Source organism: Loxodonta africana, chromosome 26, assembly GCF_030014295.1.
Source record: "Loxodonta africana isolate mLoxAfr1 chromosome 26, mLoxAfr1.hap2, whole genome shotgun sequence".
NCBI classification, from domain to species: Eukaryota; Metazoa; Chordata; class Mammalia; order Proboscidea; family Elephantidae; genus Loxodonta; species Loxodonta africana.
The window spans coordinates 8,238,547-8,258,385 of NC_087367.1; the positions used below are offsets into that span (position 1 = coordinate 8,238,547).

Genomic DNA, 19,839 nt, shown 5'->3' on the forward strand with positions numbered 1-19,839 from the left:
TCAGTTCATCTTGTTAAGAGTCTTCCTCTTTCTCACTAACCCTCTACTTTACCAAGCATGATGTCCTCCAGGAACTGGTCCTTCCTGAAAACATGTACAAAGTACGTGAGATGAAGTCTCGCCATCCTCACTTCCAAGGAGCATTCTGGCTGGGCTGCTTCCAAGACAAATTTGTTTGTTCTTCTGGCAGCCCGTGGTATAGTCAATATTCTTCACCAACACCGTAATCCAAAGGCGTCAGTTGTTCTCTGGTCTTCCTTATTCATCGCTCAGCTTTCATATGCATATGATGTGATTGAAAATACCATGGCCTGGGTCAAGAGCACCTTAGTCCTCAAAGCGATGTCTTTGCTTTTCAATACTTCAAAGAGGTCTTTTGCGTCCGATTTGCCCAATGCAGTAGTCTTTTGACTTCTTGACTGCTGCTTCTGTGGGTGTTGATTGAGTAAGATGAAATCCTTGACCACTTCAGTATTTTCTTTGTTCATGGTGATGTTGCTTACTGTTTCTAGTTATTGTGTTTGCCTTTATACAATTTGTCATTTTTTAAGTCAGTTTCAATTGATAGACTTTCTAAACCCCTAGCTTGTGAAGAGGAGGAAATTAGCACCTTATGCTGTCCTTACCTGGCTCTCTTTCCTTTCTCCCTTTCTTTCCCACCTTTTGTTAATTACATGATTTTTGCATTGTCAGTGGAAATGCATTTATATCCTGTTCTGACGTCTTAACTCCCTCATTTATTCTATTCTTAGCTCTTGTTAAATAGCATAGAAGTTTATGACCAGTTACTTTGCCATAGTTTTTCTAGGTATAGTTTGGTTAACTAAATTTTCCTTTAACACGGTCCTCAAAAAGAGCCTATGGAAAACAATATTCCCTGAGTTCTTGTATGTTCAAAACTGAGTAATGATATTATCCTTGGCTTACACTTTCTTTCCTTGTAAATTTTTTTGATGGTGACCCATTCTGTTCTAGAGTCAAAGCATAAGGCCAACCTAATTTTCTTCTCTATCTGTGACAGTATTTTAGCGTGTCTGCTCTGTCCGTCTCTGTTTCCTCTGAGACATGTCCTTTCAATATGTAGATTCAAGTTTTCTTTAGTAAATTTTTCTGAAATTATATCTTTAAATATGTGTCCATTCTATTATTATGGTTTCTTCCTTGGGCTCTAATTATGAATTTGTTGGGTATCTTATCTGTTGTCCGTAACTATCATTTTCTCTCTAATTCTCTTTCTCTTTATTTTACTTTTCCTGTTTTTTTTTCTTCCCCTTTTGGTCCTCTGTGTTCGTTTTCGGAAATGTCTGCTCTCTCTAGTGTTTCTTCCAATTTGACTTGCATTTTTTTTCCAGGTCTTTTTTGAATTCTCCAAGCTCACATTACATCATTTCCTATCATCTAACCATCTTTTACTTGAGTACTTGTATCTCAGTGTTGTGCCATTTTCACAGGTAAGTACTTCATTCATTAAAAAAAAAATTCACATCGAAAGGTTTAGCCACAATTCACTTTGTGGCAATATTTTTACAGTAAGAGTCTTTTTTGGCGGGGGGGGGTGTCTATTTATACTTTTTCTTGTGCCTTTCTTCCCCCTTTTCTTGTCTCTGTGTATGGATTTGTGTTGGCTCTTTTGTGAGAAGATGTCTTGGGAACACGTGAGTTTTTGCTGGACTAGCTATTTTCATGAGGTTTGTAACTCTGCAGGGGCTAGAGTCCCATTGCAGACTAGCCTGAGTTTCCCTTTTGACTTAGTGTTTTTGGGTTTGAGTTTATTTAGCTGTTGTCTTTCACCAGCCAAGGTGGACAGGCAGCTGTGGAGTTTTTGCAATGCAGTTCCCTTCTGTGGTAGCAGAGACAGATTATTCATGCAAATACAGATTTTTTTTGTGCAATTCTTGTTTAGACTCAACTCTCTGACTTTCAGATTTCCACTGGACCCATAGACGTTTCTGCTGCTGGAAGTACATGTCTTGCACCCCAGTGAAACTTGTCACCTTTGACAGGTATGCTTTGCTTGCTCATTCTGATATTTGCAGCTGAGCCATCGTCTCTGCAATCCTTCCCACCAGTACCCAGGATGATCTCCAGTGCTTTTAGAAGTCCCTTTACCTATTTTTGACCTGGAGTTTTAGCTGGATCTTGGTTTTGTTGAAAATGGAGGGTATGTTTTTGTTTCCCTTGTTCCTTGCTGATTTTGAATTAATGGGTTTTAGATGATTTCTGAGAGGAGAGGTGCAAATGCTTGCTTTGGGCCACAATATTAAAATTGGAAGTCCACATTAATTTTTAAAATAAAACAAAACAATCTTGGTTTTAGTTTTTGTCTTAGTTATCTAGTGCTGCTAAACAGAAACACCACAAGTAGAAGGCTTTAACAAACAAATTTATTCTCTCACAGTCTAGGAGGCTAGAAGTCCGAATTTCAGGGTGCCAGCTCCAGGGGAAGGCTTTCTGTCTCTGTGGGCTCTGGAGGAAGGTCCTTATCATCAATCTTCCTTTGGGTCTAGGAGGCCCCCTGCATCCAAAGGATGCACTCCCCTCCAGGCTCTGTTTCTTGGAGGTAGGAGGTCCTTCTCTTTTCTGCTTGCTTCTCTATTTTGTGCCTCCAAAGAGGTTGACTCAAGATACAACCTAAACTTGTAGATTGAGTCCTGCCTCATTACCATAACTGCCTTTAATCCTGCCTCATTAGCATCATAGAGGTAGGCTTTACTATACATAGGATAATCACATCAGATCACAAAATGGTGGACGACCACACAATACTGGGAATCATGGCCTAGCCAAGTTGACATACATTTTTGGGGGGACACAATTCAATCCTTAACAGTATTTTTTTCAGCAATTTAGTAATTACAAGTCTCCCCTCACTGCCCCCTTCCTTTTGGCCCCATGTGGTACAATCTCTGTTCTGTTTAGGTACCTCAGAGCAGAACTACTCAAAATGTCAGTCTATTGATATAATAAGCTTGAGCCAGAATGTAAATCAGTGCATTGTTTCTTTTATGAAGATAGTCTTGTTTCGAGAAAAATGTCATCTGAACTAAACATTGTACTTAGCGACCTAGTAAGTTTACATTCTGGTGAAAACGCCTTGCCTTGTTGAGACCTGGTAACAAACAGCTTGCAGATTGACAGCCAGTCTGTGGACAGCATGCTGTTTTGTAAAGTTTGTCTACCAGGCTGGATCATGATGTGGCCAATCCAGTTGTCTCTTGATTCTTCATAATTGTTATCATGATTGGCCAACTGATAATATATGATGATCTCTGATCTGTATGACTGATATAGTCACAACTTTTGCTTATATATAAACAAGCCCTTGGGATTAAGAGTAGTTAGTCCAGACCCTTTTTCTCTGACAGGGACTCCCCAAAGTAATAATTTATTTCTGTAAGCCTTAATGTAGAAATCATACTTGCAGGGGTAGCTCCTGTAAGGAGAATCCTGTCATATGAATGCTTCAAAAGCTTGAACAATTATAGAAAATGGTAGGTTTCAATGTTATAACCCTAGGAGAAGGTATCAGTTTAGGGGTGTGTTATGAAAATCAAATGTTACTCTTGACTCTGCTGTTGGGGAGGCATGTGGGAAAATAATATGTGATAAGTGGAATCGTAGGTTTTTGTCTCTAAGATATGCATGTGATTGAAGGATTTGCTTTTTCGGATATGGTCTCTAATGTCTAATTGGCCATTAGACTTCTCCTCATTGGTTAGAAACCATAAGCTGTGTCGGTGACAGCAAGTAGAATTGGATTAGCGTGCTCACCACAAACTTTCTGTTACATTCCTAATGTAATGAATGTTGCCCATGGGGCCATGGTTGATTTTTTCATCAGTATACATCTTTAAAATTGTTAGTTACTGGGCAGGCATGAGAGACCTTGTAAGACAGAAGTGTAACTTTTCATTACAAATTTAGAAAAATATTTCTTAATATCTATAAAATACCCCATTTCAGATTAAAGATTCATGGCCAGGAAACGTTATAGGAATCCATCTGAATATATTGTTAGTGGTTTGAGACTCTGTATATATCCGTGATGGGTCAGTTTACTTTATAACCGTTGTCATTATAAACTTCAGTTATGAGATACCTAATTGTGGGCAGCCCTGGTTACTCGGTGACGTTCTCAGAATAATGGAAGATTTTACATCCTTGCCAGTCACATTGCCAGAGAGAAGGGTTACAACTAAAATATGAGATCAGTTGGAATTAGGATGGTACTTTAATAGTTTTTGCCGTCTTACATATACCAAGAAACCAAACCCATTGCCGTTGAGTAGATTCCGACTCATAGCAACCCTATAGGACAGATTAGAACTGTCCCACAGGGCTTCCAAGGAGCGGCTGGTGCATTTGAATTGCCAACCTTTTTGGTTAGCAGTCATAGCTCTTAACACTGCGCCACCAGGGCTCCGTCTTACATATAGGCCCAAACCAAAAAACCAAACCCACTGCCATCAAGTCGATTCCAACTCATAGCGACCCTATAGGACAGAGTAGAACTGCCCCATAGAGCTTCCAGGGAGCGCCTGGCAGATTTGAACTGCTGACGTCTTGGTTAGCAGCCATAGCACTTAACCACTACGCCACCAGGGTTTCCTACATATAGGTAGACCCTTAAAAAAAAAAATCTGAGGTCACATAGACTAAAGTAGCAACACTGGAAAATACAATTCCTTGTCATCACAGTGGCGTTTCTTTGGTAGTGCCACCAGGTGTCAGCACAGGACCAGAAAAATGCTGCAGTAAATCAACAGCTTCTGTAGGTTCTTTTTTGCTTCGTAAAAGAGGCAGGGAAGAAAGTTTTACTGAGATTAGGTATACAATGGAAAGGTTATTTTACCACTGAGTTGTGTATTGTATGGGAAGATGAAGCGTATAACAGAGAACGGAGTACGTATTGAACTTAGAAAGCGTAGATACATTCAGTTTTAAAATTCACGTATAATCCAGACATGCTAATAGGATCTACAGGTGCTCTCAGAGGCTGCACATTTCAGAGATTGCCAGCCTGCTGCTGTGATTGGGGCGGGGGGGGGACAGGGACAGCCTGTGGTGGCACTGTGCATTTCAGCCTCACCAACTGTGCTGTTTCCCAGTGGAATTGCTGTCAAAACCCGAGCCTCGGAGTGGAAGCGTGTCTTTCTAGCTTAGAGATGTAAAGCCTAGCTCGCTGTGATTTACATTAGGTCTAGAACTTTTCTACAGTAGTTCTCTGGAACACAGTTACATTAGGCATTTTCCAAAAGGGCACTTAGTAATTACAGCATTTAAAAAAGTCCCACTTTTAAAAATTTGTTCTTTAATGAGTGCTGCATTAAACGAGGCAGAATTGTATACTGTTCGTACCTAGATTTAGCTGTGACTGCATATACCAAAAAAAAAAAACAAAAAAAAAACCTCATTGCGGTGTCCAGTATGTGGCTCTTGAGTACTTGAAATGAGCCTAGTGTGATTGAGGAACTGATTTTTAAATTTGATTTCATTTAAACTTAATTTAAACAGCCACACATGGCTAGTAGCTTCTTTATGGGAGAGTGTGGCTCTAAAGACATCTTTAACTGGTCAGTAAACCAAAAAAAACCAAACCAAACCCATTGCCATTGAGTCGATTCCAACTCACAGTGCCTATAGAACAGAGTAGAGCTGCCCCGTAGAGTTTCCAAGGAGTGGCTGGTGGATTTGAACTGCCGACATTTTGGTTAGCAGCCAAGCTCTTAACCACTATGCCACCAGGGCTCCAGCTGATCAGTAGCCCCCTTCTGTCTGTGAGGGATTTGTCTCCTTTGCATGAGGTACTATGTGGGTCCCACACAGAGAAGTGAGGGAGCAAAGGGACACGCACTTAGCCAAACAACCTTACTTATCGGTGGGATGGTAAAAATAGCAGCAGGATTGCTCTCATTATCCTCAATTGCTTAGGTGATTATCAGGTTTCTATACTGTTTAATATACTATATTTTAATTGAACATACCATGGACTTCTAAAGGAACCAACAAATCTGTCTTGGAAGAAGTGCAGTACAGCCAGAATGCTCCTTAGAAGCAAGGATTGTGTGGCTTCATTTTGCTTACTTTGAACACATTGTCATCAGGAGGGACCAATTGCTGGAGAAGGACATCATGCTTAGTAAAGTAGAGGATCGGTGAAAAAGAGGGAGACCCTCAATGAGATGGATGGACGCAGTGACTGCGACAGTGGGCTAAAACATAGCAACGATTGCAGGAATGGCACATGACTGGGCAAAGTTTCATTCTGTTATACATAAGGTAGCAATGAATCAGAGCTGACTTGATGGCACCTAACAACAACACTGTTTAAAATACTATATTAGGCTTAATTTCTGCTGTCAAGGGCTTATCATCTACTTGGGGATATTATAATATCCAGAATTCAAGGCAGGACATAGTACGTGCCCTAAGATTCTTCTTCATTGACTCTTTCTTGAATCAATTTAGATAATTTGTGTATTTCTAAGAATTTGTCCGTTTCATCTAGGTTATGCAATTTGTTATACAGTTTTTCGTAACAATCTTTTATAATCATTTTTATTTCTGTAATGTCGGTACTAATCTCCCACTTTAATTTCTGATTTTAGTTATTTGCATTGTTTTTTTTTTCCTTTTCAGTTAGGTTTGATTTTATTCATCTTTTAAAAAGCCAACTTTTAGTTTCATTGACTATTGTTTTTCTAATCTCTACTTCATTTATCTCAGGTTTACATTGTGGTGATGGCTGCATAGCTTTGTGGATAGACTAAAAACTACTGAAGTGTCCACCTTAAAAGGGTGATTTTTTTTTTTTTTTTTTACATTTTATTTTGTTGTTGTTGAAAATATACTCAGCAAAACATACACCAATTCCACAGTTTCCATGTACTGCTTTGTGGCATTGATTATATTCCTCGAGTTGTGCAACCATTCTCACCCTCCTTTTCTGAGTTGCTCTTCCCTCATTAACATAAATTCACTGCCCCCTAACGTTCCTATCTAATCTTTTTGAGTTGTTTATAGGCATACTTTTTTATTTATTATTTTTTTATTATTGTACTTTAGATGAAGGTTTACAGAACAGACTAGTTTCTTATTAAACAATTAGTACACGTATCATTTTATGACATTGGTTAACAACCATACGACATGTCAGCACTCTCCCTTCTTGACCTTGGGCTCCCAATCACCAGCTTTCCTGTCCCCTCCTACTTTCTAGTCCTTGCCCCTTGGTTGGTGTGCCCCTTTAGTCTTGTTTTATTTTATGGACCTGTCTAATCTTTGGACGAAGGGTGAACTTCCAGAGTGACTTCATTACTGAGTTAAAAGAGTGTCTGGGGGCCATACTCTTAGGGTTTCTTCAGTCTCTGTCAGGCCAGTAAGTCTGATCTTTTTCTGTGAGTTAGAATTTTGTTCTACAGCTCTGTCTCAGACCCTCTAGTGTGATCCCTGTTGGAGCAGTCAGTGGTGGTAACCAGACACCATCTAGTTGTGCTGGACTCAGTCTGGTGGAGGCTGTAGTAGTTGTGGTCCATTAGTCCTAAAAGGGTGAATTTTATGGCATTTGAATTATATCTCTATTAAAAAAAAATTAAGCAGTGTTATTGAAATTACTTCTCCAGTTTTGCTTCTCATCTTCGGTAGCATTAAAGAATCAAAGTGAGGAAAAGTAGTTTTTCTTTAGTGTCATAAAAAACTTCAATACGGATTACATTTTTAAAAAATTATTATGTTTCTGTACAGAAAATAGGAACCTAAATAAACAACAAAATGATGGCAAAAGCATTGATTGAAAAATTTAAAATAGAGCATCAAGTGGATTTCTGTTTATAATTAAGAAATAAGTTGTTAAATGGAGTCCTGGTGGCTTAGTGGTTAAGAGCTTGGCTGCTAATTGAAAGGACAGTAGTTTGAATCCATCAGCTGCTCCTTAGAAACCCTATGGGGCAGTTCTCTCCGGTCCTATAGGATCTGATAATCTGTTAAAACAAAAACTAGCTAAGCTAATAAACAACCATATAGAAACCATGGTGGTGTAGTGGTTAAGTGCTAAGGCTGCTAACCAAAGGGTCTGCAGTTCGAATCCGCCAGGCGCTCCTTGGAAACTCTGTGGGGCAGTTCTACTCTGTCCTACAGGGTCGCTATGAGTCAGACTTGACTCAACGGCAGTGAGTTTTTGAGGTAATGTATACTAAGACTTTAGAAATGTTCAGACACTGTGAGTGGAAATCAATGACTTCTGTTTTTACTTAAAAGTAAGAAAATAAGAAAAAATTCGACCTAAAGTAAGTAGAAGAAAGGGAAGAAAATAATACAAATAAGAAGGAAAATCAATCAAAGTAGAAAACAAAGAACAAAATCTAGAAGTAAGTTTTTGAAAAAAATTAATAAAATTGGCAAATTCCTAGCAAGACTGATAAAGGAAAAGAGAAAATACAAATTACTAGTGTCAGGACTGAAAAAGACATCATTACAGATTCTATGGACATTAAAAGGGTAATGAAGGGGGATATTATGAAAAACTTTATGCCAGTATATTTGACAGCTTAGATGAAATGAATAAATCCTTGAAAGGCATGAATTCCCAAAACTGACTTAAGGAGAAATAGAAAATCAAATAAACCCTATATCCATTAAAGAAATTGAATTCATAATCAAACAACTTTCCACAGGGAAAACTCCCTGACCCAGATGGTTTCACTGGTGAATATTTAAAGAACAAATAATACCAAATCCTATAAAGACTCTTTTGGAAAACAGAAAAGGAGAGAATAATTTTCTCACCTCACTTTAAGAGGACATTATAACCCTGGATATCAAAACTAGATAAAGACATTACCAGAAAATTACAAATCAGTAATAAGTCATAGGCATCGATGCAGAAATCCATAAAAAAACATTATCAAATCAATCCAACAGTATATAAAAAGCAATAAATACAACACGATTACATCGGGCTTGTCACAAGAATGCAAAGTTGGCTTAACATTAAAACAAAAAGCAATCAGTGTAACCACGTTAAAAGATAAGGTAGAATATATGATCATTTCAATGAATACAGAAAAAGCATTTGACAAAATACAGCACCATTTATTGTTAGAAAGAATTCTCAGCATATTTAAAATAGAAGGAAACTTCCTCAACCTGATAAAGAGCATCTAAGAAAAACCTACAGCTCATATTACAACTTAACTGAAAAGTATTGTAAGATTTTCCCTCAAGATCAGGAATAAGACAAGGATGTCCACTCACCATTTCTGTTTAATGCTGTACTATACTGGAGACACTAGCCGTTATAATACGACAAGAAAAAGAAATAAAAGATATATAGATTGTAAAAGAAGATTAAACTGCCTTCATTCTCGGATGACATGATTCTATACGTAAAGAGAATCTGAAGGAACCTACAAGGAGCTGTTGGAACTAAAAAGACAATTTAATGATGTCACAGCATAAAAAGACTAAAAAAAATCACCTGCATATCTGTGTCCTAGGAAGAAACAATTAGAAAATGAAATTTTAAAAAATACTCTTTATGAAAGTATGAAAAGCATCAAATATTTTGGATAAATTTTACAAAAAATATGCAAGATCTTTACATTGAACACTGTAAAATACTCCTGACACATTTAAAAAGATCTAAATATATCTAAATATATGCAGAGATATGCCATGTTTGTGGATAGAAAGCTCAATATTATTAGGAAGGCAAGTTGATCTGTAGATTCAATGCAATCTGAATCATAATCCCAACAGGTTTTTTCTAAAGTTGGCAAGATGATTTTGAAATATGTTTGGAAAGCAAAGACCTAAAAATAGTCAAAGCAGTATTGAAAAAGAAAAGTTGGAGGGCTTACATTGCCCTGACTTTAAGACTACTATAAATAAATCTATAGGAGCCCTGGTGGCAGCGTGGTTAAGAACTTGGCTGCTAACCAAAAGGTCAGCAGTTTTTGAATCCACTAGCCACTCCTTGGAAATCCTATGGGGCAGTTCTACACTGTCCTACATGGTGGCTATGAGTTGGAATGGATTCGACAGTAAGGGTTTGGTTTTGGGGTTTTTTTAGTAAAGCTATACAGTAATACAGACAATGTAGTATTGATAGTCAAATATGTCAATTGAATAGAATGCATATGGTCAAATTATTTAAATCAAAGGCATCAAATTAAGGAGGAAAAGAATGTTCTTTCAACAAATGTTTCAGAAGCAAGATAAAAAACTTCTGATCATCAAAACTACCATCAGGAAAATAAATAAGCAAGCCACAAACTGGGAGAAAATATTCTCAATACATACAGCTCAATAAGACAAAACTTTTTTTAATGGGTAGAAGACTTGAACAGATACTTCACAAAAGAAAATAGGAAATGGATAATAAAGAACATGAAAAATTGCCCTACATCACTATTCATCAGGGAAATGCAAATTAAAACCACCATGAGATACCATTATACACCCACTGTTGTCGTTGTTAGGTGCTGTCAAATCAGTTTCGACTCATAGCGACCGTATGAACAATAGAACCAAACACTGGTCTTGTGTCATCCTCACAGGTGTTGCTATGTTTGATCGCATGTATCAGTCCATCTCATTGAAGGTTGTCCTGTTTTTTGCTGACCCTCTGCTTTACCAAGCATAATGTCCTTCTCCAGGGACTGCTTCCTCCTGATAACTTCTCCAAAGTGCTTGAGACAAAGTCTTGCCATCCTCGCTTCTAAGGAACAGTCTGGCTGTACTTCTTCCCAAAACAGATTTGTTTGTTCTTTTAGCAGTTCATGGTACATTCAGTATTCTTCACCAACACCATAATTTAAATGTATCAGTTCTTCTTTGGTGGTCTTATTCATTGTCCAGCTTTCACATATATATGAGGCAATTGAAAATATCATGGCTTGAGTCAGGCATACCTTAGTCCTCAAAGTGACATCTTTGCTTTTCAACACTTTAAAGAGGTCTTTTGTAGTAGATTTGCCCAATGCAATACATCATTTGATTTGACTTCTTGACTGCTGCTTCCTTGGGTATTGATTGTGGATCCATGTAAAATGAAATCCTTGACAACTTGAGTCTTCTGTTTATCGTGATATTTATTGGTCCGGTTGTGAGGATTTTTGTTTTCTTTATGTAGAGATGCATTCCTTACGGAAAGCTGTAGTCTTTGATCTTTATCAATAAGTGTTTTAAGTTCTCTTCACTTTTAGCAAGCACTGTCATGTGGTCTGAGTATCACAGGTTGTTAATGAGTCTTCCTCCAATCCTGATGCCACGTTCTTCTTCATATTGCTTGGAAATTACTTCTTAAGTTTTGTTTTTTTGCTGTCATGGAAGGCTGAGAGTTTTCAAAACCATAAAGTCATCCTTCATGTATAAAAATCTTTCCCTTAGTTTACCTCTCTCCTCTCATATTTGCTTTTTCAAAGTGCTTTTCTTCTTACTCCACACACAAAAAGCCATCACCTTGAATGTTGTCATCAGCACCCTTTGACTTATTAGCATTAATTAAAATATGAACGATAATGGGGAAAGGATTTAGTAAAAGATGTTAGATTAACTGATTAGCACTTTTAAAGTAAAAATGAATTTTGATTCAAACTTTTCACCATATAATAATCTAAAAGAAAATATTTAAGAGAACAGAGGAAGCAACTTAAAGAAATTGAACATTTATCCGATTTGTATAATTTCTAAACCTTAAAGCCATAGATACAGTCAGAAAGTAAAAAATAAAAGGATTTGACCTCCCAAAAAATTATGTTATGGGGCAATTAGAAAAATACAAAGGAAACGAGTACTCTTGACCCCCCACAAAGGAAACAAATGCTCAAGAGAAAGTATTTGCCCGAATTATAACAATGAATTTAATAATATAAAGAACTTATAAAAATCGATAAAGAAGACATGAAGAAATGTAATAGATAAGTAAACAAATGATATAAACAGATGATTTTATAAGAGAAAGTAGAAGATACAAATAAAAAGGGAGAAATATTAAAACAACATGGTAATATTTCACATTTCTTAAATTAGTAACTCTGTTACAAAAGTGGCGTCCTTGTGATGATTTACCAACTTTTTGGTAAGTACCTTAACAATATCAATATGAAACAGAGTGATAAGATGCTCATATTTTTTGACTTAGTAATCGTTCAATTGAAAATGTATTACGTGGAGAAATTTCGTAGGTAGTTTTTAAAAACACGAAGTTACTAGCAATAGAATATTAAAAAACCTAAATCCTCAACATTATGATGCAATAACTTAAGTGGGTTATTAGATAATATCTAAAATTATAACTACATAGTAATATTAGAATGTAAAAAATGCTTATAGTAGATTAAAGGAAAAATGTAAATAGGATATGATTTATGATGTTACTTAAAATATAAAAATGCATATTTGAGTTATAGAATGTACCTGTATGTTTCCATATGAACTACATAAAATGTCTACACACAGGAGGAATCTCAAGGATCTCTGAAAGATAAAAATAATGCATATGGTAAGGGATAATTTTTTCTTTAAAATTTATTCCATTGTGGTTTATACAATGAAAAAAATTAGAGATTTCTGTGCCGATCATATAGTTATCTCCCTTTTGTCTTATATTTACTAACCTGTCTCACTTTTAAGAATAATTTTGTCTACTGGGTATGGTACTTCAAAAATGTGTGTGGTGGTATTTTTTTTTTTTGCATTGTACTTTAAGTGAAAGTTTACAAATTCAGTCAGTCTCTCATAGAAAAACTTACATACACCTTACTGTGTTCTCCTAGCTGCTCTCCCCCTAATGAGACTGCACACTCCTGCTTTCCACCCTGCATTCCCTGTGACCATTCAACCAGCTTCTGTCCCCATCTGGCTTCTCATCTTGCCTCCAGACAGGAGCTGCCCACATAGCTGCATGTGTCTGCTTTGACCCAAGAAGCTCACTCCTCACCAGTATCATTTTCTGTCTTATAGTTCAGTCCAATCCCTGTCTGAAGAGTTGGCTTTGGGAGTCGTTCCAGTTTTGAGCTAACAGAGTCTGGTGTGGTTAGTTTATTCCAAAGTTTACAAATTTTTCATCTCAAGATGTCACTTTTGCTGTTGTGACCCAACATCACATGCTTCAATTTTAATATTTGCCTTTAAACAGAATTTCAGCCTGAAGAGCAATTCAAAATTACATTTGCATAGAAGATAAAAAGTACTGTATAGTATCCATGTAATGCATCAACCTTCTCACAGTATTTCCCTATAATGAGATTTTTGATCCTAGATGATAGATGAAGCAAGTGAAGCAACACCGTAGGGCAGACAGATGGTTCAAATATCTGCTAACACCAGTCCAGCTTCCTCCTTATGAGCAGAGATCTGCTGTGTGTAGGAAGGGCCATGGTTCTGGAAGCCACCTTGCAGAGAGAGAAAAAAGTATGCCTTTGTCTATCAGTGTGTGTTCTGTAAACAACAAATAAATGTGTTCTGCTTGTGGTCAGGAAACCCTGGTGGTGTAGTGGTTAAGTGCTTCAGCTGCTAACCAAGAGGTCGGCAGTTCAAATCCTCCAGGCACTCCTTGCAAACTCTATGGGGCAGTTCTACCCTGTCCTATAGGGTCGCTATGAGTCAGAATCAACTTGACAGCAGTGGGTTTGGTTTTTTGGTTTTGCTTATGGTCACAAGCTGGCAGCTTACCAGCTGGATTTTATCCCCAAATGTATTTTAATTTGATCCACACAGTTTTACTTGGCTTCATTTTGTAATCAAGGTAACATTTAAAAATTGGGAGATTTCACAATTTTAAAAATACAGATATCCATATTCGAAGTCTCTGGAAACCTGGCAACACTGGGCTGGAGCAAGCAGTGGTTCCCACTTTAGACTAAACTTTGCTCAGTAGGTCCTGTGCACTCGTCCACATACACAAGTTCTGTGAGATGGGCTGTAGTCCACCTTCTGGCCCCAGCAGGTATTTAAATTTTCTGTCCTTATTGTTAAATCTTTGAAAGTTCAAGGGTAAACAGATTCTGCCAGTCATCATCAGAGCCTTCATTTTCTGGAAGCACAGGTATTGGCATAATAAATAGCTACACCGTTGAGTCATTTAATGTTTATGTAAAAAAAAAAAAGCAATAAATTCCTCTTTGATTTCACTATTGCAGGTGTTTATTTTTACTCATCAAGTACTTATCTTGCTTTCCCATTTTGTTTTGGCTATCAGGAAGTGCAGAGCTAGATTCTAGATTCAATTACCATGGTTTTTCTTGGCCTACATTTTCTGGCACAATGATGTATTGGTTAGTCCTCATTCTTTAGTTTTAAGACGTTACTCTTTTTTTTTAATTTAACTATAACACATGCCAAAAAAATGCAGATTGTAAGCACGATGCATTTCCACAAACTCCACATAGTATGCACCCGGAGCCCAGATTCATTCTCTGTGGGACCGTGTAAGTTTATATGTTCTTTTACATCCAGTTTCTTTGGTTCAGCATTCTGTTTGTGAGATTTATCCGTAGTGTTGCCTGAAGTTGTAGGTAATTCATTTTCATTGCTGTATAGGTTCCATGGTGTAAATATATTAAAATTTATTTATCCATTCTATTATCAGTAGATACTGTTTGGATAGCTTCATGTTTGGGGCTACTGTAAAGAGTTCTACAGGAAGAACGTTCTAGTACACGTCTTTTAGTGCACGCCGCTACCCACTTGTGTCGAATATCTGTCTAGGAATGGACTTCCCGGGACAGAAGCCATGCATATATTCCACTGTAGTAAATTCTGAACCGTTTCCCAGAGTGATTGTGCCCATTTATACGCCCACCAGCAATATAGAAAGTGCTGGCTCTTCTACATCCTCACAAACACTCGGCCATTTTTAATCTTTTTCTTTTTAGCTATCCTGGTGGGTATGTAATATTTACTCTGAACCTTTATTATTAGTCCCTCCACGTTCTCTTTGGAAGTAGATGAGATATAAATAAATCCGCAGTAGTATAATACTGTCTTTATCTTGAGTTCCTCTGGGACTCACTAGCATGTGGACACAAATTAAGTCATGTTAACTGTAAGCTAAAATTTCCAATCCTCGGAGAGGGACTGTAGAGTAAACAATTTGATAATAGTCGTAGCTGGCTGCTGCCTGCATGAGAGTGCCACTATAGTCTGCTCTCTACTTTTGTGTATACTTTAGGTGTTTCACAATAAAAAAGTCGTTAATGTTTTTGACCAGTTCATAGCTCCGCTTGCATAATACTGAAGCTGAATCTCCCGGCGCATTCTACCCCACCAAGTGTTTCTGATTTGCCAAACAATTCTGTCGTCGTCTTCTGCTCTGAGACACCTGCCTTGATGTCTGTAACCGTAAACACTACTTGAGGGCTCTTAATTGGCGTGGTGCCATTGAGAATGATGTCATCTGGACCTTCGACGCTGTTTGCCTCCCAATTCTGAATGCTCATGATGGCAAACTGGTCTGAGTTCCACGCAGTGCCCACTGCACAGGCAACACGCTATCATCTCAGCAGCCGTGGAGAGAATGCACCCTCCCCCAGCCAGTAATATGCTGTCATTGTGTCTCCTGTAGAGCAGGGCTGCGCGTATCCCTGTGTCTCTCACAGCTGCTCATAGACACTCGTCCTTCAGCTTCTGCCTTCATCTCCTCTGCCTACGGGGCTCAAATATGAACCTGTGTAGCTGGGACAACGTGCTCTTCCCCACCCTTGTCTTCCACAAACTCTCCACCACCCAGTCACCCAAGTGAAAGCCTCCCCCTGAAAACCGTTAATTAATTCTACCCCTGAATATGCCACCTACAGTTCCGTGACCCAGTGCTCAGGTATCAGGCACAGTTTGAATCTCAGTTCAGGATCAAGCTGGTGCCCTAACTCTAATAGAAAAAAAAAATCCAGATTGTGTAGTCAGACACTGTCTAGCCTTGAACAAGTTACTTATTCTCTGATCCTCATTTACAGACTTAGAAAATGAGGATACTGCTGATCTCGTGGGAATGTGTATTGATTGAATAAGCTAATTAAGATAAAGGTCCACCACCACCACCAACTGCCGTCAAGTCGATTCTGACTCGTGGTGACCCCGTATGTGCAGAGTAGAATTGCCAGGCCTTTCTTCCAAGGTGCCTCTGGGTGGGTTCAAACCACCAGCCTTTCAGTTAGTGATCGAGTGCTTAACCGTCTGCGCCACCTAGGAACCTCTTAGGTAAAGATAGTAGGTACTTAATAATAAATGCTTTCCTACCCTTTACCCCTTCCTGGTACTAGTCAACTTCTTTTCCTATTAAGCTCTATAGATAGGACACTCTAAGGGTTGAATACTCAATTGTAAGAATTTAGGCCATAATTACAATTCCCTCAAGATTAAATACAGTTCCCTGTGACTAAACTTTTCACATTTGTCACCTTGAGTCCCCACCCTCAAGGGCGGCTTTTCCCCTTTGCAGGATCAGCCCCTTTGTCCAGTAGTTCAGTGAGCTGCACCGTCGTCCAGCACCGCAAGCAGTGTATAACCAGGTGCCCCTGTGAAGCGAGAGTCCAGCCTCTTAGGTTTCCCCCTGTCATTGCCCAGTGGACTTCCTCCAGTGATAGCTGCATATGACTGGTTTTTTTTATTGGTTTAAAGGGATATTTTTACCTTTCCTTCTCAGCCATATGGATCAAATACACTATTTCCCATCCTCAAATAATAATAATAATATAAAGTAAAGAACATATAACCCTTTATCTTTCCATGGTCACTATCTCTACAGCCAGCCGTTTACTTGCCCAATTTTCCTCTCCCTTCCAGAAACACAACTGGGCCTATAGACAGAAGCTGTTAACACAAAACCTTTATGCTTTTTCCTGTCCAGATTTTCACAGTCCCTAAAGACATTCCTTAGACTCTTTTAATAGTGCCATTTGTTTGCTCTCTCATGACTCTGGTAAGAGTAGGTTGCAGTTAGTGATGAAGAAAAATCTTGACAGACTCTCTTTTATAAATTCCGAGACAACAGACCAGATACTTTGTCTGACCATGTTGGGGTTGTCTATAGTCATTGACTTCACTCTCAACAGTCACCAGCCACCACAAATGCCTTCCTCCCAATCCAATAAAAGATCCCCCTACACTAATCAGCGTTCGCAGATTTTCCATGCTTTCCACAATCCAACCCTAGCGTACTCTTTATTAGACGTTCATTTCCATTCACCTGAATTTGGAATATGCAGCCATAATTTAAGTGTGTTTACAGTCAACGTCAATCATAACCGAGTGTCCTGGAAGCCTAATGGCATGTTTGATGGCAGAGTACTTCGGCAACCCAATCATTATGGTGAGGCTGGAGAAGTGTTTACAGTTAGTTGAGGGGATATTATTATTAAACTTGATTGTATATTATACCTGTGTGTTTATATGCAGTTTAGACACTGAATTGAAATTTCTCTTCTTTTCCTCAACATTGTGCTAATACCAACTTTCTTAAGCTTAGAGATGTTTCCACAATTCAGGTGATGCTGAGCAGAGAAAAAGTGATTGGCAAATACCATCAGAACAAATTTCCACACGATACTGAGATGACTATGTATAAGGCATACCCTATAGAATATTTTGAAGACGAAAAAGAGAAGGCTGGGGAGCAGGAGGAGGAGGAGGAGGAGAAATAAATTATTTCATGGGTGCTAACGACTCAGCTCTCTTGCTCCGTGGGTTGGCAGGCCTAGCTCCACTGCTAAGTGTCTGGAGGCACCCCACTCTGCCAGGAAGCTTCCTGTGCACAGGCAGTTAGCTCTCGCTCCGTGAGGCGGCTCCAGCGCTACCTCGAGCTGGTCTCCTGGTCTCCTGGTTCTGCTGCTGCCGGTCCTCTGGACCCTATGGAGCACTTCTACTCTGTGACACATGGGTCACTATGAGTTGGAATCTACTCCACAGTAACAAATTTTTATTTAGTTCTGGCATTTTGTCCTTTCATTAACTCTGTGCTTAAACTCTGGCTTTAGCCATCTTCATAGCCAAGTTTTGGTGCAGGCATAGCTCGCGAAGCTTAGTCCACTTGCTTGTTGTATCAACTTCATAACATGTTCTCCAGATACAAGCGTACCCATCTTCATCCTCACAGATGGGATTTATGAACATGTTATATGTATGTGATATCAAGCTAAACATACCTTTTCCTAATGTGAAATTAGATATGCGTAAGAAAGTAACTTCGGGAAATTACAAAGGAGCACACGATTTTCAGGTATCAGTGGCTTTGGATAGAAGCTTTGAATTTCGGAGTATCTACTTTAGCAACCACTTGGGAGTCATTTGTTTCAGTTACTGTAGTTAAGTAATATGCATTTCTTTAGCAGCTCTCTTGAGTCTGGAGACCCTTTTTAGCTCAAATAAACAGGAAGGTTTTACCACATATTCATTCATGGATATGAAAACATCATTTTAACAACAATTGTCATTTATGATGGTAAAATTCTCTAAGATGCAGAACTTGCTTTTTCACTTGCCATTTGTTTACTGATGTTTACTGATGTAAACCTCTCAATCCTTCCTAGACTGTTCCTGCAGACTGGTCCTGTTTCTTCTGAAACGCCCGCTTCTCCCCCTCTCACCCAATCGCATATCTGAAAATAAAAGTCTGCCTCTTGCTTCCGTTTCCTCTGTGCCTTTTAAAATACTGTTGAAAATAATTTTGTATGCTCACAGAAAGGATTAGGTATATGTCAGTGGGTTTGGGCTAAGACAATTGTGATAAATGTTTTAGCATTGCACAAGGACTTGATAGTTTGATTTGCTTTTAGGAATGATAACAGCATTGCGAGTGCCTAGGTGAATACGTGGTGAGAACATCACCAAAGTGTCCAGTCTTACAGACATTCCTTTTTGCTGACAATAAGATTTTGGTTTTTTTTGACTGCTGTATTGCAGCTGTTGAAAATGGACAGATAGACGTGTTAAAGCTGTTGCTTCGACACGGAGCAAATGTTAACGGATCCCATTCTATGTGTGGATGGAACGCCTTGCACCAGGCCTCTTTTCAGGTAACCTCTGCGTTTATTATTTCATTTCCATGTAAATTGTGTGTCATACCCTTTTAAAATGACGGATCCATACGGTTTGTGCCTCCTACCCACCTGTGATTTATGGTGGTTAGTCCAGTACCGAGAAGGCAGTCTAAATGCTAATGATGGTCCTGAATGAGCGAGCTGCTCTAGTGGTTGCAGTGGGCTTGGGGCTGCAGGGATTATCTACGTTTTCCAAATGTCGATAGCATAGTTAAGCAACCATCAGAATACTTGGGATATAAATTGATGGAGTGCAATGGTTTATTTTATTTATAACAGTTTGTTTAGAAACTGTGAGAGCTCCTTAGTGCTTTGGTCAGCAAGCTAATTTGGCAGGATTTATAAGGATTAGAATTTCTAGAGGTCACTGTTTTGTCTGTGTACATTTAGGGGCTGATTGGAGGTATAGGATAATCTGATTATTTGACCACTGTCTTCCCATCCAGTACAGCAAAACGTTTTTTTAAAAGCTTTTTTTTTTTTAGTGAGAAAGATAAAAAAGAAAATGAACAAAAAACACAGCAATAAGAAAAAAGCTGTCTTCTGTTTTCTTTGTTTTCTCTAATTTGCAACATGAATCTGTGCTTTAGGGAAATGCTGAGGTCATAAAATTGCTTCTTAAAAAAGGAGCAAACAAGGAATACCAGGATGACTTTGGAATCACGCCTTTATTTGTGGCTGCTCAGTATGGCAAACTAGAAAGCTTGACCGTACTTATTTCATCAGGTAAGATTAATCCATTAGCCTTTGTACTGTTTAAGATCATGAGTTTGTACTTTGTATACTCCTAGAAAGAATAATTGCA

The 19,839-nt window shown here is 38.4% G+C and overlaps 1 protein-coding gene across 2 annotated transcripts in view; it reads left to right on the plus strand.

The window, feature by feature from the left end:
* The window catches only part of ASB3 (ankyrin repeat and SOCS box containing 3), a 119,252-nt gene that overhangs the window by 42,936 nt on the left and 56,477 nt on the right, over positions 1–19,839 (plus strand). For both annotated transcript variants that reach the window (XM_064277094.1, XM_064277093.1), the window contains exons 4-5: positions 18,898–19,010; positions 19,625–19,760. In XM_064277094.1, coding sequence (XP_064133164.1) covers positions 18,898–19,010; positions 19,625–19,760 — 249 coding nt within the window. The remainder of the gene's footprint in view (positions 1–18,897; positions 19,011–19,624; positions 19,761–19,839) is intronic.